The sequence below is a fragment of the Anser cygnoides genome, chromosome 34 (assembly GCF_040182565.1).
Source record: "Anser cygnoides isolate HZ-2024a breed goose chromosome 34, Taihu_goose_T2T_genome, whole genome shotgun sequence".
In the NCBI taxonomy this organism is placed as follows: Eukaryota; Metazoa; Chordata; class Aves; order Anseriformes; family Anatidae; genus Anser; species Anser cygnoides.
The window spans coordinates 1246874-1269640 of NC_089906.1; the positions used below are offsets into that span (position 1 = coordinate 1246874).

General features: G+C 71.5%; 3 protein-coding genes across 3 annotated transcripts; 1 reads left to right on the forward strand and 2 right to left on the reverse strand.

The window, feature by feature from the left end:
- Window positions 1–1602: 1602 nt before the first annotated feature.
- NACC1 (nucleus accumbens associated 1) lies at window positions 1603–6143 on the reverse strand. Its single transcript, XM_066986439.1, is given in 7 exon segments — window positions 1603–1973; window positions 2714–2811; window positions 2937–3042; window positions 3118–3294; window positions 4159–4404; window positions 4407–5063; window positions 5997–6143. Coding segments are annotated over 6 exon segments (1620 nt in total). The 5' UTR covers window positions 5044–5063; window positions 5997–6143; the 3' UTR covers window positions 1603–1617.
- A 59-nt stretch (window positions 6144–6202) lies between these two features.
- On the forward strand, window positions 6203–12171 carry TRMT1 (tRNA methyltransferase 1). The gene is given in 20 exon segments (XM_066986438.1): window positions 6203–6352; window positions 6555–6798; window positions 7360–7415; window positions 7531–7622; window positions 7710–7894; window positions 8137–8252; window positions 8328–8440; window positions 8512–8660; window positions 9430–9513; window positions 9601–9670; window positions 10055–10102; window positions 10104–10190; window positions 10281–10366; window positions 11070–11139; window positions 11142–11180; window positions 11285–11361; window positions 11479–11598; window positions 11670–11683; window positions 11686–11783; window positions 11861–12171. Coding segments are annotated over 20 exon segments (1947 nt in total). The 5' UTR covers window positions 6203–6330; the 3' UTR covers window positions 12038–12171.
- On the reverse strand, window positions 11965–22486 carry MAN2B1 (mannosidase alpha class 2B member 1; the record flags this gene model as incomplete). Its single annotated transcript, XM_066986407.1, is given in 33 exon segments — window positions 11965–12158; window positions 12230–12332; window positions 12424–12473; window positions 12476–12572; window positions 12649–12885; window positions 12968–13048; window positions 13130–13217; window positions 13786–13887; window positions 13957–14075; window positions 14177–14300; window positions 15158–15255; window positions 15384–15404; window positions 15407–15477; window positions 15480–15567; window positions 15640–15756; window positions 15857–15964; window positions 16048–16157; window positions 16247–16325; window positions 16406–16526; window positions 16620–16702; window positions 16887–17003; window positions 17098–17206; window positions 17208–17238; window positions 18153–18179; window positions 18182–18284; window positions 18772–18838; window positions 18840–18944; window positions 18946–18961; window positions 20420–20526; window positions 20528–20570; window positions 20573–20590; window positions 21366–21467; window positions 22399–22486. Coding segments are annotated over 33 exon segments (2937 nt in total), but the record flags the coding sequence as incomplete, so codon positions are not given.
- Window positions 22487–22767: the final 281 nt, after the last annotated feature.

The following is a 22767-nucleotide window of genomic DNA, read 5'->3' on the forward strand; positions in this document are numbered from 1 at the left end:
GCTCCCCTGTTCTGTACAGCTTTTGGGTCGAAAAAAGGAGGAAGGAGGGAAAGGGAGAGCCCGACCCCGGAGGGGGGGGGCAAAGGGGGGGCGCAGCGGGGTCTGAGCTCTCCGAGCGCCCATGGGGCTGGGGGGGGGGGGCGGGGGGAACCACAGCGGGGCTGAGACCGGTGCCACTCATCACGGGGGGACAGGGAATGGGGGGGGGCAGGGAGGGGCTGGGGGGTCCCTGTCCCCCCCACCACTCCAGTGGTGACGAGGGGCTGGGGGGGACAGGGGGAGGGGGGTAAGGCACTTGACCGAACGTCAGGAGACCTGGGGGGGTGGGAAGTGGATAAATTGGGGGACGGGGGGGGAAGAGAATAAATTGGGGGGGGGGGGGGGGAATGCCTTGGCTCAGTCCCAGCCCCCCCGGGAGCCGTCGCGCTGTGCCTCAGTTTCCCCAGTTGGGGCAGAGCCAGGCCACACGCTGGGGGGCTCAAACCCGTCACCTCCCCCCCCCTAAATTGTGCCCCCCCCATGGGGGCTGGGGCAGGGGGGCACCCCAATTCCACCACTGGGGGAGGGTGGGGGGACAAGGGGGACACTGGGGGGGGGGGGGGACACACGTGCCATCGCCTGGGGACAAACGGGGGGGGACAATGGGGTGGGGGGACACACACACGATCACCTGGAGAGACTCTGGCCCCGGGGTGGGGGGGGGACACGGGGGACACATGCAGGCGCCGGGGGAGACGCCGGGACTTGGGGGGGGGGCACACTGGGACACCCCCACGTGGGTGCCCGGAAAGATGCCGGCCCCCCGGGGGGACACGGGGGGGGACACATGCGGGTGCCTGCAGAGACGGTGGCCCCAGGGACTGGGGGGGGACACAGTGGGGGGCCCACGCGGTTGCCTGGAGAAACGCCGGCCCTGGGGCAAGGGGGGGGCAAGGGGGGGCCCAGCACCCCTAGGGAGGGATGGGGGGCCCCCGCTCCCCCCACCCCCCAGCTCAGCAGCTCCTTGGCTCCCCCCTCCCCAAAATCCCTGGGGGGGGGGGGCACAGCCAGGCTGGGGGGGGAAAACGCACCCCTGTTCCCCCCCGAGACCCCAAAACCAGTGTGTGGGGGATCCCGGAGCCCCCCACCCTACCATGAAGATGGGGAGGGCGGGGGGGGTCACCGGGGGGGTCCCTGGGGCAGGGATCCCCCACGTTGGGCTGGGAGGGACCCCAAGGGGGGGGTCTCCACCCAAACGGGGGGTTTCCACCCCAAAGGGGGGGGGTCTTCACCCAAAGGGGGTTGGGGGGCCTCCACCCTAAAGGGGGGGTCTTCACCCCAAAGGGGGGGGGCCTACCCCCAAGGGCAGGGGTCTCTACCCCAAAGGGGGGGGTCCACCCTAAATGTGGGGGTTTCCACCCCAAAGGGGGGGTCTACCCCCAAGGGCAGGGGTCTCTACCCCCAAGGGGGGGTCCACCCCAAAGGGGGGGGGTCTCGACCCAAAGGGGGGGGCCTCCACCCTAAAGGTGGGGGTCTCCACCCCAAAGGGGGGGGGCTACCCCCAAGGGCAGGGGTCTTTACCCCAAAGGGGGGGTCTCCACCCCAAAAGGGGGGTCTACCCCCAAGGGGGGGTTGTCTCTACCCCAAAGGGGGGGTCCACCCCAAAGGGGGGGGTCTCCACCCCAAAGGGGGATACATACAGGCCTGGCGGCTGGGGGGGGGGGGAGGGGGGGGGCGGCTCACTGCAAGCCCTCCCCCGGCGCCCCTCGGGCTCGTGGCCGCCGGGCTCGAAGGGGGCTCGGGGCCCATGATGTCGGGCTCGAGCTTGCCGGTGTCGTTGATGAAGGAGGTGTAGCCGTCGCCCTCGGCCATGAGCAGCTTGAGCTTGGGGATCCAGCTCTTGCGCACGACGCGCCGCGCGTTGGTGCACATGTCGGCCGCGATGGCGTTCATCTCGCTCTCCTTGAAGTTGGGCGCGAAGTTCTGGCAGTAGACTGAGGGGGGGAAAGGGGGGGTTATGGGGGTTGGGGGACCCCCGCGGTGCACCTCGGGCTCTGCCCTTCGCCTCGTTGGGTGCGCTTGGTGCAGGGCTGAGGCACCTCGAGGTGGGCCCTGGGGTGCCCCCCCCCCCCCCAATACTCCTTAGGGTGTCCCCCCACCCCAATACCCCTTTGGGTGCCCCCACCCCAATACCCCTTTGGGTGCCCCCACCCCCCAATACCCCTTTGGGTGCCCCCACCCCCTTTTGATAACACCTCAGGTTGTTTTTATGGGGTCCTGTGACATCTCAAGGAGGGCCCTGGGGTGTCCCCCCCTCCACTGATATACCTCTGGGGGTGCCCCCCACCCCAATACCCCACTGTCCCTCAGGGTGTCCCCCCCCCGATACCCCTCAGGGTGCCCCCCTCCTGCCCCAATACCCCTTGGGTCACCCCCCCCCCAGTACCCCTCAAGATGTTCCCCTGCTCCGATACCCCTCGGGGTGCCCCCCCTTTCCAATACCCCTTGGGGTGCCCCCCTCCTGCCCTGACACCCCTCGGGGTGCCCCCCCACCCCGCTACCCCTCGGGGTGCACCCCCCACCCCAAATACCCCTGGGGGTGCCCCCGTACCCCAACGCCCTTCAGAGTGCCCCCCTTCCAATACCCCTCAGGGCGCTTCCCCCACCCCTTGGCCCCTCGGGGCACCCCCCTGCACCCCAATACCCCTCGAGGCGCCCCCATGCCCCCCCTCACATTTAACGGCGTGCAGCACCCGGCTGTCCAGCGGCTTCCGACTGGGGTCGTTGGTGGACGAGCGGATGCCCGTGCCGCAGCTGTTGGCCAGCGTGTTGCTGGCGAGGGGGGGGTGAAAAGAGGGGGCGAGGGGGGTGAGAACTCGGCAGCCCCCCCTCCCCCCCGGGTTCTGGGGTGGGAAGGGTGCGGGGGGGGGGGTTATAGGGTGTCCGGCCCCGCTCACCGGTCGAAGAAGGAGGCGAGGAGGCGCCGCAGGAGGACTTTGTGCCGCGTCCCCGCGCTCACGTGGCAGTTCATCAGCTGCGCCCGCGTGATGTACACGTTGGTGCCTGCGGGGGAGGGCGGAATATAAGCGGGGGGGGGCTCCGTGACCCCCCCAACCCCCCACCCGGCGCCGGGCGTACCGGTGACGAGCTCGAGCTTCTCGGCGGGGTCGCCCTCGTCGTAGAGCTTGGGGTGGCAGCGGTTCCCGATCTGGTTGATGAGCTCGGCCGGCAGCGAGGCCAGGTCCTGCCGCACGCGCACCCGGGGCCGCGACTCGGCCGCCGCCTGCTCCGGCAGCGCCTCCACCTTCTCCGATGCTGGGGGGGGCGAGGGGGGTCAGCGGGGACCGGCCCCCCCCCCCCGGGGATGGGGTCAGGGGGCGCGGGGCAGGGGCGCGGGGCACGGCCCCGTCCCAGCTGTAATCGCCCCCGGGGGAGGAGCCCGGACAGGCCCCGCCTCCAAAAGGGGCGTGGCCTCTCTGCGAGGGGCGGGGCGCCGTAAGCCACGCCCACCTTGTGGCCACGCCCAGGGTGGGGGTGCCCGAGGCCCCGCCCCTCCAGCCACACCCTCAGCTCCAGCCTGCTCCCAGCCCCACAGGGGTGGGGCCTGAGGTAACCCCGCCCATTCCTCAAAGCCACGCCCCCAAATATTTGGCCACGCCCCTTCGTCGGCCACACCCACAGGTGGCCACACCCCAGGTGGGTGGAGCCTCGATTTGGCCACACCCCCATGGGAACCCCACGCCCTTGACCTCCAGGTGGGTGGGGCCTCCTGTGACCACACCCAGAGGGCGGGGCCTCCGAGACCACGCCCCCCTGCCGCCACCACGTGGGCGGGGCCTCACGTTGGCCACACCCACATGGGGACCCCCCAGCACCCCCTTGACCTCCAAATGGGTGGGCCCTCCCCTGACCACACCCAGTGGGTGGGGCTCATCATGACCACACCCCAAATGGGCGTGGCCTCCCCGGCCACGCCCCCGCCCAGTGGGCGGGGCTTCGCATTTGGCCACACCCCCTGCATGCCACAGCCCCCCATGGCGACCCCCACCCCTCCGACCTCTCCCAATGGGTGGAGCCTTCGCTGACCACACCCAGTGGGTGGGGCTCACCACGACCACACCCAAAATGGGCGTGGCCTCCCCGGCCACGCCCCGCGCGGCCCGGTGGGCGGGGCCTCACCTGCCTGCCCTACATTCATCATGCTGTACATGGTGTACATGTTGCAGATCTGGCGGTACTGCTCGTCCGAGCCTTCCTCGCCCGCGTCCTCCTCCTCGTCCTCCTCGTTGTGGAAGGAGCCGGGGCTGTCGCTGGTGTAGGCGCTCGAGGTGCCGCCGGGGCTGGTCTGGTCGGCGGCGCTGGGGCCGGGCGCCGGCGCTGGGGCCGCTCCCCCGCCGGTGCCGGCGCCGGGGGCTGGCGGCCGGCTTCGGGCGCCGAGAACTTGGCCATCTTGCGGCTGCCGTTGCCGCCGGCGCCGCCGCCGCCGCCGTCCTTGGGGCCGCCGTCCCACAGGCGCTTGACCACGAAGGTGCACTGCACGCCGTCGGGCTCGCCCTGCTCCGTCTTGACCCGCGACACCAGCGGCAGCGCGGCGGCGCCCGAGGGCCACCCCGAGGTCTGCGCCACCGGGCTCTGGGGCTCGGAGGAGGGCGCCTCCTCGCCGTGCAGACCCTGCGAGTCGCAGCTGGGCGAGCTGACCTTGAGGAAGAACTCAGTCCCCTTCTCCATGATCTCCTGGATCTGCAGGAAGCCCGCCGTGTACATCAGCAGGAACTGGTCGCCCACATTCATGCTGAGCCGCCCCGTGTAGCAGAAGCTGAGGATCTGCTGGAAGGACTGGGGCTGGACGGCGGCCGGCAGCTCCACCACGGCGCTCTTGCTGCTGTTGAAAAGGTCCCGAAAATAGGAGCTGCTGGCGGCCAGCACGGCGCGGTGCGCCTTGAACGCGTGGCCCTTCACCACCACCGAGACGTCGCAGTAGAGCCCCTGCAGCCGCTGCTCGTTGAGGCACTCGAGGATGCTGTTGCCGAAGTTGGGGATCTCCATCTGCAGCGTCTGAGCCATGGCGGGGGCCGACGGGGGCTCTGCGGGGAGAGGGGGAGGCACCGGGGGGGGGGTGTGGGGGAGGAAGGGGGGGGGTTGGGGGGGATTTAGGGACGGGAGGATTTGGAGGGCAGGATGGGGACGGGGGGATTTGGGGGTGGGGACGGGAGACGGGGATGGGGAGGATTTGGGGACCGGTATAGGAGATGGGGGGATTTGGGGGTGGGGATGGGGGACAGGGGGATCTGGGGACAGGGATGGGGACGGTGGGGTTTGGAGGTGTGGACAGGGGGATTTGCGGATGGGGGTTGGGGGATGGGGGGATTTGGGGACAGGGATGAGGACGGGAGATGAGGGGGATTTGGGGATGGGATGGATTTGGGGAATGCGATAGGAGATGAGGGAGATTTGGGGGCGGGGATGGGGAACAGGGATGGGGGGATTTGGAGGTGTGGACGGAGGGGATTTGGGGACAAAGATGGGAGATGAGAGGGATTTGGGGGGATTTGGGGGGCGGACAGGGGGGATCTGGGGACAGGGATGGGGGATTTCCCCAAACTTTCCCCACCCCGGGAAGGAACAGGGAGAGGGGGAGGGGGATACTGGGGGAAGGGAAGGAGGAAGAGGGGAGTTGGGATACCGGGGGGAGGGGGAACCGGGAAAGGGGGAGGGGGAAGGGGGGTGAAACCAGGGGGGAGGGGGGATACCGGGGGGGGAGGAACCGGGGAATGGGAAGAGATACCAGCGGGGGATACCGGGGGTAGGGGGGAGACCGGGGAGGGGGGAGAGACCGGGGGGGGATACCGGGGGGGGGGGGAGGGGGCCAGGCCCCGGTTGGGGGAGGGGCGGGGGAGAACCGGGGCCAGGCCCGGGGAGGGGGGGAGGGCCAGGCCCGGGGAGGGGGGAGGGCCCGGCCCGGTATGGGGGGGGAGGGAGGGGGTAACGGTACCGGGCCGGGGGGGTCCCGGCCTTACCCGTGCCCGGGGGGCGCTGCGCTGCGGCCGGGGCCGCTCCCGGTGCCGCCGCCGGTGCCCGTCCCCGCCGCCGCCGCGCTCAGCGGCCATTCATTGTGCGGCAGGCGCGACCAGCCGAGCGCCGAGCAGCTCCCCCCCGCCCCGGCCCCCGCCCCGCGCACGCGCGGCCAGGCGCGACCAGCCGAGCGCCGAGCGCCCGCCCCCGCTCCCTCCTCCCCCTTTCCCCGCGGCCGCCTCCGCGCGCGGACGGAACCCGGCCCTCGCCGCGCGCCGTCCGCCGCGCGGTCACGTGGCCGCAACATGGCGGCGCCCGTGTGAGGCGGCGGCGCGGGCGATGCGCGGGGCGGCGCGGGCCGGTGAGCGGCGGGGGGGAAGGGACGGTGATGGGGGCGGGGCTTATTGTGGGCGGGGCCTATGGTGGGCGTGGTCTCGCTGGGGGCGGGGCCGGCCTCGCCACGTGCCGGTACCGGGCCCGGTTTCCCGCTTTGGGGGCTCCGTTTCCCCGCCCCCCCCCCCCCCCGGTGCTGACCCCCCTCCCCCGTTGCCCCCCTCCCCCAGCAGCCGCCGTCGGTGCCGTGTGCAGAGCCCTCGCGACGCCCCCCGCCGCCCGCCGCTCCCCCCCGCCATGGACCGGGGCTCCCCCAACGGCACCGGGTCCCCTCCCCCCCCGCCGCCGGGGACCCCCCGGGGACTCCCCCGGGGCCGGCGAGACGCTGATCCGCGAGGGCCGCGCCGCCGTCGTGTTCCCCGGCGGCAACGAGGTGTTCTACAACCCCGTGCAGGAGTTCAACCGGGACCTGACGTGAGCGGGGGGGCACCGGGGGGGCACCGAGGGGGGCACCGGGAGGGGTCTGGGGGGGAACGGGGGGCACCGGGAGGGGTCTGGAGGAGATCTGGGGGGGGGTCTGGGGGGTAACGGGGGGGTGTGAAGGGGGAACGGGGGGGGGGCTGGGGGCAGGGGAGGGGTCGAGGGGAGATCTGGGGGGGTCCGGGGGCGTCAGGGGGAACCGGGAGGTGGGGGGGGGGGCACCGGAGAGGTCTGGGGGGGCACCAGCAGGGTCCGGGGGGGCACCGGGAGAGTCTGAGGGGGAACGGGGGGCGGGGGGGAGGTCCTGGAAGGGATCTGGGGAGGTCTGGGGGGCACCGGGGGGGTCTGGGGGGTCCGGGGGTTACCGGGAGGGTCTGGGGGGGGCATGGGGGGGTCTCAGGAAGTGTTGGGGGGCCCCGGGGGGTCACATGGGGGTGGCTGGGGGGGTCCGGGGGTTCCTGGGGGGCTGGGTTCCAGAGGGTCCCGGGGGGGCAGTGGGCTCCCGGTGCCCCCCCCGCAGCAGGCCCCCCCGACACCACCCCCCCCCCCCCCCAGCTGCGCCGTCCTGACCGAGTTCGCCCGGCTCCAGCTGCAGCCCAAGGGGATCCGAGGTAAGCGCCTGGTGTCGGGGTGCCCCCCCCAAAAAAAAAAAAATTTGGGGGTCCGGGGGGGCGCTCCCTTCTCTGCCCCCCCCGACGCCCCCCGCCCCCCACCACCATTTTCCAGTCGTTCTCCCCGGGGAGGAAGAGGAGCAAACCGGCGGCGAGCCCGGGGACGCCGCAGCCCCGCGGGTGGCGAGGCCGGGAGAAGCCTGCAAGGTGCGTGCGGGTTTGAGAGGGGGGGGTCCACGCCCCCACCCCCCCCCGGTTAATGGGACCCCCCCCCGACATTTCCGTCTCCTCCCAGGGGGGCTGCGGGTGCTGGAGGCGCTGGCGGCGTCGGGGCTGCGCTCGGTGCGCTTCGCCGCCGAGGTGCCGGGGCTGGCGGCCGTGGTGGCCAACGACTGCTCGGCGCGGGCCGCCCGCCTCATGGCCCGCAACGTGGCCCTCAACGGCGTGGGGGCTCGTGGCCCCCGCCAGGCCGACGCCAGGTACCCCCCCCCCCCAAAAAAAAAAAAAAAAAAACCCGGAGAGGGGGGGGCTCAAACCAACCCCAGCCCCCCCGTGGGGCGCGCGGTGGGGACGTCACAGCGCCTCAAAGGGGGTGCTGGCACCCTTGGGGGGGGTCTCTGGGGTGCGGGCCGGCCCTGTGCCCCCCCCCCGGGGTTTATTCCCGCTCTGCAGCCCCCCCCCGTGTGTGTGCCCCCCCCCGTGTGTGTGCCCCCCCCCCCAGGACGCTGATGTACGAGAGCAAGGCGCGGGGCGAGCTCTTCGACGTCATCGACCTCGACCCCTACGGCAGCCCCGCGCCCTTCCTGGACGCCGCCGTGCAGGCGGTGAGCGACGGAGGTGAGCCGGGGGGGGCTAAAACCTCGCAGCAGCGCCCCGTGACCCCCCACACGCAATATTTTGGCCCCCCCGCAGGGCTGCTGTGCGTCACCTGCACCGACATGGGCGTGCTGGCGGGGAACAGCCCCGAGACGTGCTACGGCAAGTACGGCGCCGTGTCCCTCAAGGGCAAGTTCTGCCACGAGATGGTGAGCGCCGGGGGGGGTCCCGGGGGTCCCGGGAAAGGGGGGGGTATTTAACGTGCCCCCCCCGCCGCCAGGCCCTGCGCATCATCCTGCACAGCCTGGACAGCCGCGCCAACTGCTACCAGCGCTTCGTGGCGCCGCTGCTGGCCGTCAGCGCCGACTTCTACGTCCGCGTCTTCGTCAGGGTCTTCGGGGGGCAGGCCAAGGTCAAGGCCTCGGCCAGGTGAGGGGGGCGCGGGGGGGGCTGGGGGGGCACCGGGAGAGTCTGAGGGGGAACGGGGGAGGGTTTGGGAGGGGTCGGGGGGTCTGGGGGGCACCGGAGGGGTCTGGGGGGGTACCGGGGGTACCAGGGGCGTTCTGGAAGGGATCTGGGGGGCACTGGGGGGGGGGAATGGGGGGGAACGGGGGGAGCTGGGAGGGAACAGGAGGGGTCTAGGGGTACCTGGGGGGCACGGGGGGGTCCGGGGGGCACTGGGGGGCACCAGGGGGACCGGGGGGTTCTGGAAGGGATCTGGGGGGCACCGGGGGGGATCAAGGGGGGCACCGGGGGGGGGGGGATGGGGGGAACGGGGGGAGCTGGGAGGGAACAGGAGGGGTCTGGGGGGTACCTGGGGGTCCGGAGGGGTCAGGGGGCACAGGCGGGTCCGGGGGGCACCAGGGGGTCTGGGGGGCACCGGGGGGGGGAATGGGGGGTTCTGGAAGGGATCTGGGGGGCACCGGGGTGGTCTGGGGGGGCACCGGGGGTCTGGGGGGTATCTGGGGGGTCCAGAGAGGTCAGGGGGCAGGGGGGGTCCGGGGGGCACTGGGGAGGGTCTGGAGGGGATCTCGGGGGGTCTGGGGAGGCACTGGGGAGGTTGTAGGGGCACCGGGGGGATGGGGGGGCGGCACCAGGGGATGTGGGGGGGCACCGGGGGGTGGGGGTGGGGCACCAGGGTGGCAGAGGGGGGCTCTGTGCCCCCCCCTCCCGCATCTCCTGACCCCCCCCCCGGCAGCAAGCAGGCGCTGGTGTTCCACTGCGTGGGCTGCGGCAGCCACCACCTGCAGCGCCTGGGCAAGGCCACGAGCCACGGCACCGGGTACGGCGGGGCTGGGGGGGCGGGGGGGGTCTTGTGGTGGGGGGGGGCACTCACCCCTCTGCCCCCCCCCCCCACTTTTACACCCAGCTTCAAGTATGGGGCCGCCACCGGGCCGCCCGTCGGCCCCACCTGCGACTTCTGCCAGCAGCGGCACCAGGTGGGTGCCCCCCCCCCAATTTTCTGTGTCCCCCCCCCCCAGTTTTCTGTATCCCCCCCCCGAATTTTGTGTCACCCCCACAATTTTCTGTCCCCCCAGTTTTGTGTATCCCCCCCAATTTTGTCTCTCCCCCCCTCCCCAGTTTTCTGTATTTATCCCCATCATTTTGTCCCCCCCCCAATTTTCTGTGTCCCCCCCAGTTTTCTGTGTCCCCCCCCAATTTTGTGTCACCCCCACAATTTTCTGTTTTCTCCCCCCCCAAGTTTTCTGTATTTACCCCCATCATTTTGTCCACCCCCTGCTAATTTTCTGTGCCCCCCAGTTTTCTGTCCCCCCCACCCCCAATTTTCTGTGTCCCCCCTAATTTTCTGTGCCCCCCCCCAGCTGGGAGGCCCCATTTGGGCAGAGCCCCTCCACGACCCGGCCTTCGTGGGGGGGGGTGCTGGCGGCGCTGGAGCGCAGCCCCGGGCGCTTCAGGACGGAGGAGAGGATGCGGGGGGTGCTCAGCGTCGTCACCGAGGTGCTGGGGGGGGGGACACGGGGGGGGGGGCACACGGCCGTGCCCAGCCCCCGGTCGGGGCTGATCCTTGCCCCCCCCGGCCCCCCACAGGAGCTCCCCGACGTCCCCCTGTACTACACCCTCGACGGGCTCAGCAGCACCGTGCGTTGCAACACCCCGTCCCTGCTGCAGCTCAGGTGGGGGCCCCCAAATCCCCCCCACATCCCCCACATCCCCCAGCCCCCTCCCCACACCCCCTAAATACCCCCCAGCCCCCTTCCTATACCCCCAAATCCTCCTGAAATCCCCCAAATCCCCCTCAACCCCCCCCCCCACATCCCTCCTAGCCCCCTCCCCGCCCCACCCCAAATCCCCCATAGCCTCCCCGTACCCCCACACCCCCTCAAATCCCCCAAATCCCCCTCCCCACACCCCCAAATCCCCCATAGCCTCCCCGTACCCCCCCACACCCCCTCAAATCCCCCAGCCCCCTCCCCACACCCCCCAAATCCCCCCCCCAAATCCCCCCAGCCCCCTCCCCGCACCCCCCAAAGTCTCCTTCCATCCCCCCCCCCAGCCCCCACCTACCCCCCCCCCCCCAGCCCCCTTCCTATACCCCCAAATCCTCCTGAAATCCCCCAAATCCCCCTCAACCACCCCCACATCCCTCCTAGCCCCCTCCCCGCATCCCCCAGATTCCCCCCACCCCCATAGCCCCTCCCCTTAACATCCCTTCCTGGGGCTCAACCCCCCCGCCCCGTTCCCCTTTCTGTCCCAAATGCCCCAGCCCCGCGCTCAGCCCCCCAGCCCCACGCTCAGCCCCCCAGCCCCCCCGCTCCCCCCCCCAGAAGCTCCCCACCCCCCAAAGACCCCCCCAAACCCCCCCCCCCGTTACCCCAGGTCCGCCCTGCTGCACGCCGGGCACCGCGTCTCGCTCTCGCACGCCTGCAAGAACGCCGTCAAGACGGATGCGCGCCGCCCGCCGTGCTCTGGGACATCATGCGCTGCTGGGTGAGGGCGGGGGGGCACCACCACCCCCCAGACACCCCCACGGCCCCCCCAGGGCCAGAGCCGGCCCTGACGCCCCCCTCTCTTTCCCTGTGTCCCCCCCCCAGACCAAGCTGCACCCGGTGAAGCGCGAGCGGCTGGCGGAGAGCAGCCCCGCCGCCCGCATCCTCGCCGTGGAGCCCACGTACGGCCCCGAAACCTCCCTGCAGGGTGCCCAGGGATGGGGGGGGGGCCCTGCTGCCCCCCCCCGCCCTGAGCAGCTCTGGGCCCCCCCTTTCATCCCTTCACCCCCCCTCCCCAGGCTCCAAGCCTCCTTCGCCCTCCGCGACGACGCCAACCCCAGCTCCCGAAAACGGGGCCTGAAGCGCTTCCCCGAGAACCCCGAGGCGTTTTGGGGGCCCAAAGCCAGGGCCAAGGCAGGGTAAGGGCTGGGGGCTGCCTCTATTGGGGGGGGGGCTTTTAGACCCCCCCTCACCCCGTGCCCCCCCCCAGGGGCGGCATCTCCCCTGCCTCCAGGAGAAGCGGCAGCGGCTCCAGAACAAGCGGACGGAGCGGGCGGACGACGGCAGCAGCCTCAAGCACTTCCCCTGCAAGCGCTTCAAGGAGGTGGGGGGGGGCTGGGGGGGCAGCTGGGGGGGGCCTGAGCCCAGCTCACCCCCCCGCTCCCCTCTTCCCCCCCCCAGGGAAACTGCTCGTTGGGCGCCCAGTGCCGCTACTCGCACGAGGAGGAGCCCCCGGCCGCCCCAGCCCTGATGCCGCCTCTCCCCCCCATTAAACCAGACCTGGAGAAAATTCTCATTGTTTTTAATGCAAAAAGGGGGGGGACACACATGGGGAGAGCCCCCCCGGGTGGAACTTGAAGTGGGGGGGGGGGTCAGGCCCGCGTGCGCTGCACGGTGGCCACGAAGGTGCGGATCTCCATGGGCTGCAGCGTCACCCGCCTCGGGTCCAGTTTGGGGGCGCGCCGAGGCCAGGCAGGACCTGGGGGCGGGGGGGAAGAAAGGGTGAGGGGCTGCTGAGGAACCCCGGGACCCCCGGGACCCCCCCGGTACCTGTGGCCGGGTTCCAGACCAGGCGGGACACGGCGTCGAGGGGCATGTCGGCGCCCAGGCTCATCTCCTGCACGGCCGTGATGGTGAAGGAGGAGAAGAGAGTCTGGAAAACGCGGGGTGGGGGGGACAAAAACCATCAGGGGCCATCCCGGGGGGGCTGATACCACTGCTGGCCCCCCCCGGCGGCGCCTCACCAGGAGGTCGACGGTGACGGGCTGCGAGCCGTTGGCGCTCTCCCCCTCTCGAACTGGTGCTCGAGCCGCAGCAGGAGGCTGCCCCCGTCCCACGGCGCCAGCGTCAGGAGGTGGACGTTGGGGGGCAGCTCCCGCTGCAGCCCCGAGAACTGCACCCGTTGGGGGCGGGGGGGGGGGGTCAGCAGAGCCACGGGGACCCCCTCCCCGGCACCCCCACGCCCCCGCCCGTGTCACCTGCCGCAGATTGTGGCGCTCCGGGGGTTCCCCGGCGCGTGCCAGCACCACGTAGGGCGCCGCCACCAGCTCCTGCGCCAGCAGCCGGTGCCCGTCGGCCGCCGCCGCGACGGCGTCGAGGAGGACGAGGTGGCGGCCGCGCACCGCCAGCCCCCGCCCGTCCGCCCCCGGCTCCGACAGCGGCTCCCCCACGCCCCGGTTGTCGTCGTAGAGCAGCCGCCGGTGGACCTGGAGGGACCCGGGGGACGGGGGTGGTGGTGGTTAGGGTGGGGAGCACGGTGGCACTGGGAGACCCCCCCCCGGCACGCACCATGAGCTCCAAGGAGCCGTCGGCGAGGCTGGAGCCGCCCTGCGAGCGGTCCGTCAGCACCGTCAGCTGCAGCTTGGCGTCCTGCGGGGAGGGCGGGGTGTGAAGGAAGGGTGGGAGCCCCCCCCCGGGTCAGCTCGAGCCCCCCCGGCACGAGGCCGGCACCTTGATGAAGATGCGGGTGTTAACGGGGTAATAGTTCCCGGCCACCGGCTCCGTCTGGGTCAGGTTCCAGGTGGGGCGGTGGTCGCGCCTGGGAGGGGGAGAGGCAAAGGTTGGGCGTGGGGGGGGTAAATGGGGGTCGTGGGGGGGGAAAGGGGGGTTAAATGGGGGTCCTGGGGGGTAATAGGGGGTAAATGGGGGTCCGGGGGGGGTAATAGGGGGTAAATCGGGGTCTGGGGGGATTAATAGGGGGTAAATGGGGGTCTTGCGGGATTAATAGGGGGTAAATGGGGGTCTTGCGGGATTAATAGAGGGTAAATGGGGGTCTTGGGGGGTAAAGAGGGGCCCTGGGGGTTAATGGGGGTCCTGGAGGGGGTAAATGGGGGTTAAATGGGGGTCTTGGGGGGGTAAACGGGGGCCCTGGGGGATTAATGGGGGTAAACGGGGGTCCAGAGAGGATAAGCAGGGATCCTGGGGGTTAAACAGAGGTCCTGGGGGGTAAATGGGGGGCAAACGGGGACCCTGGGTGTTAAATGGGGGTCCTGGGGGGTAAATGGGGGCCCTGGGTGTTAAAGAGGGGTCCTGGGGGGGGTAAACGGGGACCCTGGGGGTGTAAATGGGGGCCCGGGGAGGGGGTGACGGGGGTCTGGGGCCCCCACCTGCGCTCCAGGACCTGCCGCCCGTTGGAGTCGGTGTAGAAGCGCGCCTCGGTGCGCAGCGGGGTGTCGAAGCGGCTGATGATCTCCTTGCCCCAGCCGTCCCTACGGGGGGGGGTTAAGGGGGAGCCCGTCTTGCCCCCCTTGTCCCCCCCCCCCGCGTCCCCCGCTCACCCCACGGGGATGGGCCCCACCGTCCACTCCAGCTCCAGGTAGCGCTGCCCCGCGCGGAGCCGCACCACCTGCGAGCACCACGAGGAGAAGTTCTGCCGCAGCTCCTGCACCAGCGCGTTCTGCGGGGACACCGGGGGGGGGGGGGGTGGTGGGAAAAAGGGGGTCAGCACCCCGGGGACCCCCCGCCGCGGCGCGGGGACGCCCCCCCACCAGCACCCACCTTCACCAAGGAGGTGGGGACGCGCCCGGAGCCCGAGACGGGGAAGGGCCGGGAGCTGTTGGGGCGGAAGATGTAGGCGCCCGACGCCTGGGGGCTCGCCGCGTCGCCGATGCTGGCGTTGTACCTGCGGGAGAGGGCAGGAGGAGGAGGAGGAGGAGGACGGGGAGAGGAGGAGGAAGAGGCCAGGGATGGGGGGAGGAGGAGGATGGGGCCGGGGAGAGGAGGCCGTGGAGAGAACGAGGAGAGGAGGATGGGGAGAGGAGGAGGAGGAGGAGAGGAGGAGGAGGATGGAGAGAGGACGAAGAGGATGGGGAGAGGAGAACGGGAAGAGGAGACCACGGATGAGGAGAGGAGGAGGCCGAAGATGGGGAGGACAGGGAGAGGAGGCCGTGGAGAGGAGGAGGAGGAGGCGGCCAGGGAGAGGAGGAGGAGGAGGATGGAGAGAGGATGAAGAGGATGGGGAGAGGAGAACGAGAAGAGGAGGATGGGGAGAGGAGGCCAGGGATGAGGAGAGGAGGAGGCCGGGGATGACGAAGATTCAGAGGACGGGGAGAGGAGGCCGTGGAGAGGAGGAGGATGAGGAGAAGAGAACGAGGAGAGGAGGGTGGGGAGAGGAGGAGGAGGAGGCCGGGGAGAGGAGGCCAGGGATGAGGAGAAGAGAACGAGGAGAGGAGAACGAGGAGAGGAGGATGGGGATGAGGAGGAGGAGGAGGCCAGGGAGAGGAGACCAGGGATGAGGAGGATGGGGAGGACGGGGAGAGGAGGAGGATGGGGTCGGGGAGAGGAGGCCAGGGAGAGCAGGATGAGGATGAGGAGGCCGGGGAGAGGAGGACCGGGAGAGGACAAGGAGGAGGAGGAGGACGGGAGGAGGATGGGGAGAGGACGAGGAAGGCAGGGAGAGGAAGAGGAGGAAGAGGAGGTGAGGAGGAGGTGGTGGAGGCCGGCCCCAGCCCCCCCGCGACTCCAGCCCCCAGCACCCACCAGTAGAAGCTCTGGCGGACGGGCAGCGCCAGGCCTCGGTCCAGGTTCTGGATCTCCTTCAGGAGCCCGGTGGCGGGGTCGAAGAGCACCCGGAGGTGCTGCGGGAGGAGGAGGCGCCCACAGCTCAGAGCCCCCCAAACCACGGGGGGGCACCGGGGCCGTGCCGCCACAACTCAGCACCGGGGGCTCCCCCCTCCACCGCCCCCCATTCCCGGGGGGGCCCTACCTCGTTCTGGATCTCCCAGGGCCCCTCGGGTGCCGGGGGGGCGGGGGGTCCCTGTGCTCCAGCCGGGTCACCCCGTAGCTGCTGAAGCCCAGGGGGGCGCGGAGGCCTGGAAGAGGAGCTCCCGCACCGCGGCGCCGTCCTCGGCCCGCCGCAGCCGCCGGGTGGCACCGGAGACGGGGACGACCTGGGGACGGGGACGGGTGAGGAGGGGGGGACGAAATGGGGGGGGGGACACGAGGGGGGGGTCCCGGCTCACCTCGCTGGCCACGGGCCGGCCCTGGGGGTCCGTCACCGCGTAGGCCGTGCCGTTAACCGGCAGCCGGACGGGCCAGGAGACGCGGCGCGGGAGCGGGTTGTAGAGGATGACGGAGAACTGGGGGGCGGGGGGGGGGGGACACAATTAGGGACCTGGGGGGGACACCGGGGGACATGGGGGGACGTCCCCGGGCGCCCCCTCCCTCCCCGCTCCTCACGCGGCCGGCCGCCTCGCTCAGGGGACAGGCGCTGACGTTGAGGCCGTCGCAGAAGACAAATTTCTCCTCGCTGCCGCCCAGGCTGGCCAGCGCATTGGCCATCAGGACCTGCGGGGAGGGGAAGGGGGGGTCAGTGACACCCATGGGTGCCCCCCCTTGTCCCCAGCCCCCCAGCAGCCCCGTCCCCGTACCTGGCAGGCCCTCCAGCCCGCCGCCAGCTGCCGCGCGTAGTCGTCAGCCACGTGCTGCTTCTCCGTGCCGGTGACGGCGTCGTGGTGCTGGGCCACGGCCACGGCTTCGCCTGACGGGGGCGGGGGGGGGGCACAAAGTTAGGGGGGATCGCATGGAGCTGGGGGGGGCTCAGAGGGGGCTGGGGACCCCCCCACTTACGGAGCACGGAGCTGTCCCCGACGCCGTAGGGACCCTTGCGCGCCGCCGCCCCCGCCAGCGCCTCCAGCTGGCTGCAGATCTGCAAGGGGGGACACAGAGAGTGAAAAGGGGGTTACGGGGGGGGGGGCACCCATGGGTGGCCCCGGGGGGGGCGCCCACCTGCAGGAAGTTGCTGCTGAGGCGCTCGTAGCGCTTGAAGGCGGGCCGGCTGGTGAAATAGCCCGTCCAGAACTGGTGGGGGCCGTCCGCGTAGGGGAAGAAGTCGTCCGTCTTCACGGGCCTGCGCACGAACCCAGGGGGGTCTGTCCGTCTGTCTGTCCGTCTGTCCGCCCCCCCCCCCCAGGGTCCTCGCAGCCCCCCCGGGGGTCCTCACCACGAGAGGTTGGCGCGGTGCAGCTCCCAGAGGTAGCAGGAGGGCGTCGAGTACAGGACGTGCACGCGGCTGCCGTTGGCTTGCTGGGAACCAGGCGGGGGGATAAGTTGGTAGGGGGTCACCCCAAAAAGGAGGGGGCACCCCAAAAAGGAGGGGGGCACCCCAAAAAGGAGGGGGGCACCCCAAAAGGAGGGGGCACCCCAAAAGGAGGGGGGGGCACCCCAAAAGGAGGGGGCACCCCAAAAAGGGGGTGGGGACCCCGCTCACCCTGGCGTTGACGTGGGCGATGAGCTTGTCCAGGTTCTTGAACCAGAGGTTGGCGTTCTCGTAGTGGAAGTCGGAGCCCATCGTCATGATGATGTGGTTGGTGCGGTAGTGCTCAGCCTGGGGGGTCCGGGGGGGTGCTCAGCACCCCTGACCCCCCCTTTCCACCACGGGGACCCCCCCCCCACCCACCCCCGTGCCCCGAGGTCCCCACCTGGCTGGCGGCGACGCGCAGGAAGCTGGAGACGAGCGCGTCCACGTTGTTCTCCTCGCTGTCCTCGTCCACCACGGGGGGGTCGGTGCAGAGCTGGTCCCAGCAGAAGCCCGGGGGGGTTGTAGACGTTGGGGAGGATGCCTGGGGGGGGGGGGGGGGGGGCGGGGGGGGGGACACGAGGTCGGGATGGGGACGGGGAGGGGGGATCGGGGACGGGAACGGGGCTGGGGGCAGGGCCAGCCCCCCAGGAATGGGGGCGTTTGGGGTGAAAACGGGGCTGGGATCGGCTGTGGGGATGGGGGACGGGATTGGGATGGGCCCCAGGGACGGGGAATGGGATTAGGATGGGCCCCAGGGACGGGGAATGGGATTAGGATGGGCCCCAGGGACGGTGGACAGGATTAGGATGGCCCCGAGGAACAGGGAACGGGTTTAGGATGGCCCCCAGGGATGGGGAATGGGATTAAGATGCCCCCCAGGGATGGGGGACGGAATTAGGGTGACCCCCAGGGACGGGGGATGGAATTAGGGTGACCGCCAGGAACAAGAAATAGGATTAAGATACCCCCGAAGGAATGAGGGACAGGATTAGAAAGCCCCCCAGGGATGGAAGACGGGATTAGGATAGCCCCAGGGACAGGGAATGGGATTAGGATGCCCCCCAGGGATGAGGAGTGGGATTAGGATGCCCCCCAGGGATGAGGAGTGGGATTAGGATGTTTCTCAGGGACAGGGGATGGGATTAGGACACCCCCCAGTCATGAGAGATGGAATTAGAACGCCCCCAAGGATGAAGGATGGGATTAGGATGACCGCCAGGGACAAGGAATGGGATTAAGATGTCCCCCAGGGACGGGGGATGGGATTAGGACACCCCCCAGGGATAAGAGACGGGATTAGGATGCCCCCCAGGGACGGGATTAGGATGCCCCTAGGGACGACGAATGGGATTAGGATGGCCGCCAGGGACAAGGATCAGGATTAGGAACCCCCAGGGCTGGGGGACGGGGTCAGGGCGCCGGGAGGGCCCTGAGGGGGGTCCCCGCGCCCCCCACCGGTGAAGATGTCGGCGGCGGGGGGGGGAGGCTGCCGCTCGCCCTCCAGATCATCTCCAGCTCCCGGCGCTGCTCCCGCGCCGCCTTGTCCTGGGCGTCCACGCGGCCCACGAAGAGCCCGTCGTAACCCATCTGGGGGGGCACAGAAAAAATGGGGGGCAGCAAAAGAAGGGAGAGGGGCGATAAAAAAAAGGGGAAAGCAACAAAAAGGGGAGGGGGGGCACCAAAAAAAGAGAGAAGGACCAAAGAAATGAGGGGGAGGGGCAACAAAAAAATGAGGGGGCAACAAAAAAAGGGGGGGGGCAACAAAAAGAGAGAGGGACCAAAGAAATGGGGGGGGGGGGCAACAAAAAAAGGAAAAAGCAAAAAACAACGGGGGGCACCAAAAAAAGACAGAGAGACCAAAGAAACGGGGGGGGGCAACAAAAAAAGGGGGAGCAACAAAAAAAGGGGGGGCAACAAAAAAGAGAGAGGGACCAAAGAAACGAGGGGGGAGACAACAAAAAAGGCGGGGGGGGCAACAAAAAAGGGGGGCAGCATTAAAACAAGGGGCTCAGCACCCCAGGAAAGGACTGGGTGGCACGATGGGGGGGGGGGGGGGGGTCCGGGGGGGCCCCACCTGGGCGAAGAGGGCGGCGAGCTGCCGGGAGTGGCCGAAGGGGTCGATCTGCCAGGCGACGCGGGGGGGGCGCACCCCCCAGCTGGCGGCGCAGGAAGCGGCGCCCCAGGGTGAGCTGCTCCAGGGCGGGGGCGTAGTGCGCCGCCCCTCGTCCCCCATGCACCAGCCCCCCCCACCAGCTCCAGGCGGCCTGCGGGGAATGGGGGGGCACACACACGTGAGGGGGGGCACACGGCACCTGGACCCCCCCGTGCCTCTCGGGGAGCCCCAAAGCACGTCGATGCCCCCCCCCCCCCCCCAGCACCACTCCCCATTGGGGTCACCCCACAGCCCCCCCCCCACGTCCCCTCGGTCCCCCCATCCCCTGGGTGGTCCCCCAGAACCCCCCATTTCACGTCCCCCCCCCCCCAAAGTACCCCCAGAACCCCCCCCCCCCATCTCCCATCCCCCCCCCCCGACGTCCCCTGGGTGCCCCCCCAGGAACACCCACCCCCCCACACACACCCCCATCCCCACACCCCCAATCCCCCCCCATTGCCCCCCCGACACGCCGGTGCCCTTCTCCCCCCATGCCCCCCCCCCCACGACACCCTCAAGCCCCCCAGGACCCCCAACCCCCCCAGTGCCCCTCTCCCCCACGACACCCTGGTGCCCACCCCCCTGGGACCCTCCCCGTGCCCCCCCGTGCCCCCTCCCCCTGGGACCCCCCCGGACACCCCGGTGCCCCCCACCCCCTGCGTCCCCCCTCCCCAGTGCTCCCCCCAACGACAACCCGGTGCCTCCCCCTGTGCCCCCCCCGTGCCCCCTCCCCCTGTGACCCTCCCTATGCCCCCCAGTGCCCCCCCGGTGCCCCCCCTCCTTGGGACCCCCCCCCCCATGACACCCAGGTGGCCCATGACCCCCCAGTGCCTCCCCCAGTGCCCCCCTCCCCCTGTACCCCCCATGCCCCCCCTGTTCCCCCCTCCCATGCCCCCGTCCCCCCAGTGTCCCCCCCAGGGCCCCCCCCAGTGCCCCCTCCCGTGCCCCCCCATGCCCCCCCGGTGCCCCCCCCTCCCTGGGACCCCCACGACCCCCCAGTGCCCCCCTCCCCCCTGTGCCCCTCTGTGCCCGCCTGTTCCCCCTCCCATGCCCCCGTCCCCCCAGTGTCCCCCCCAGTGCCCCCCAGTGCCCCCCCCTTCCTGGGACCCCCAGGACCCCCCAGTGCCTCCCCCAGTGCCCCCCTCCCCCCTGTACCCCCCAGTGCCCCCCCTGTTCCCCCCCTCCCATGCCCCCGTCCCCCAGTGTCCGCCCCAGTGTCCCCCCCGTTCCCCCTCCCGTGCCCCCCATGCCCCCCCGGTACCCCCCTCCCTGGGACCCCCCATGACCCCCCAGTGCCTCCCCCAGTGCCCCCTCCCCCTGTGCCCCCCCCTGTTCCCCCCTCCCATGCCCCCGTCCCCCAGTGTCCCCCCTGGTGCCTCCCCAGTGCCCCCCCCGGTGCCCCCCCCTCCCTGGGACACCCCCATGACCCCCCTGTGCCTCCCCCAGTGCCCCCCTCCCCCTTGTGCCCCTCTGTGCCCCCCTGTTCCCCCCTCCCATGCCCCCGTCCCCCCAGTGTCCCCCGTGCCCCCCCCCGGTGCCCCCCCGGTGCCCCCCCCGCGCCCCCCCTCACCCTGCTGCACCAGGCGCCGCACGGCGCTGCGGGTGGCCGGGTCCTGGTGGCGCCACCAGCGCGCCACGAAGGCCACCTCGGCGTAGGCGAAGCGCCGGGGGGGCCGCCAGCAGCTGGGCCACCACCGAGTCCAGGATGTACTGCACCCCCCGTGCTGCACCGCGTTCTGCGCTGCGGGGGGGGCACCCGATGGCACCCACCGTCACCTCGGGGCACCTCGCAGCCGGGGGGCCCACAGGTGATGGGGAGGGGGTTGGGGACACCGGGAGGGCAATATCGGTGTCCCCAGAGTGGTTGGGGGGGGTTTGGGGACATTGGGGGGCCTTGGGGACACCGGGGGCGGCATCGGTGTCCCCAGAGTGGTTGGGGGGCTTGAGGACACTGCGGGGGCTTGGGGACACCAGGGGGCAATATCGGTGTCCTCAGAGTGGTTGGGGGGATTTTGGGGACACTGGGGGGGGGGCTTGGGGACACTGGGGGGTGGCATTGGTGTCACCAGAGTGGTTGGGGGGGTTTGGGGACACTGGGGGGCTTGGGGACACCGGGGGGGGAGGGTGGCATCGCTGTTCCCAGAACAGTGGGGGGGGGGGGGGGGCCTTGGGGGTGTCCCCAGAGCAGCCGGGGGGCCTTGGGGACCCTGTGGGGGCCTTGGGGACACTGGGGGGGCACTGCTGTCCCCAGAGCCGCTGGGGGGGCCTTGGGGACACTATGGGGGGTGGCATCGCTGTCCCCAGAGCTGCTGGGGGGCTTGGGGGTGTCCCTAGAGCTGCGGGGGGGGCTTGGGACACCAGGGGGTGGCATCGCTGTCCCTAGAGCCCACGGGGGGGCCTCGGGGACACCGGGGGGTGCCTCCGCCGTCCCTGAAGCCACCGGGGCGGCCTTGGGGACGCGGGGGGGGGGGGACACGTGGCGGGGGGGGCCGCGGGGGGGGCGGCGGGGGGCCCACCTCCGTAGTAGTACTGCTCCACCGTCTTGAGCCAGCCGACGTCGTCGTGCGTGTGCGCCACCAGGTGCACGTTGAGCAGCCCCGGGCGCGTGGGGGGCACGACTGGGGGCACGGGGGGGGGGGGCTCGCACCGAGGGGGGGGGGCACACAGCGCCCAGCCCCTCCCCCCAGCCCCCTGTTCCCCCCCCCCGCCCCGAGCGATTTCCGCAGGAAGTCCCCACGGGGCGGAAATCGGGGCCCCAGCCCCCCCTCCTGCCTCCCCAGCCCCCCTTCCTGGCCCCCCCAGTCCCGTCCCAGTGCTCCCAGTTCCAGCTCCCAGTCCCTGTGTGCCCCCCCCCCCCGTTGCCTCCTCCCGGCATCCCCCTGCCTGACCCCTTCCCAGTGCCCCCACAGCCTCGCAGCTGCCTCCCCAGCCCCCTCCCAGTTCCCCCCAGTTCCCTCCCAGTTCCTCCCAGTCCCCCGCAGCCCTCTCCCAGTTGCTCCCAGTTCCCCCCAGCCCTCTCCCAGTTGCTCCCAGTTCCCCCTCAGCCCCCTCCCAGTTCTCCCAGCCCCCTTCCAGTTCCCCCCAGGTCCCTCCCAGTTGCTCTCAGTCCCCCCAGCCCTCTCCCAGTTGCTCCCAGCTCCCCCAGCCCCCTCCCAGTTCCCCCCAGCCCCCACCTGGTACCCGCAGCCCCTCCCAGTTGCTCCCAGCCCCCCCCAGTGCCCCCACCTGGTACCCGCAGCCCTCCCAGTTGCTCCCTCCCAGTTGCTCCCAGTGCTCCCCCCAGTGCCCCCAACTGGTACCCGCAGCCCCTCCCAGTTGCTCCCAGTCCCCCCAGTGCCCCCACCTGGTACCCGCAGCCCCTCCCAGTTGCTCCCAGTTCCCCCAGTGCCCCCACCTGGTACCCGCAGCCCCTCCCAGTTGCTCCCAGTTCCCCCCAGTGCCCCCACCTGGTACCCGCAGCCCCTCCCAGTTGCTCCCAGTTCCCCCAGTGCCCCCACCTGGTACCCGCAGCCCCTCCCAGCTGCTCCCAGTCCCCCCCAGTGCCCCCACCTGGTACCCGCAGCCCCCGCCGCCGCCGCCCCCAGCAGCAGCAGCAGCGGCACCGCCCCGGGCACCGCCATGCCGCTCGCGCCCGCGGTCATGTGACCGCCCCTTCACGTGACCCGAGGGGAGAAGCTCCCTCGGCCCCTCCCACCCAGCCAGCGGAAGCCAATCGGCGCCGCCGCGCGGGAGGAGCGGCTCCGCGTTGCTTCTTGATTGGCTGCGAGGCGCAGGCAGGAGGCGGGGCGCAGTGATTGACAGCGCTAGTCCCGCCCCTCCGCCGATGGACCGTTACCAACGGCTCCCGCTTGCCGCCGCGCTTCCCCCAAACCCCGCCCCCGCTGCGGAGTGATTGGCGGAGAGCGGAGACAGGCAAGT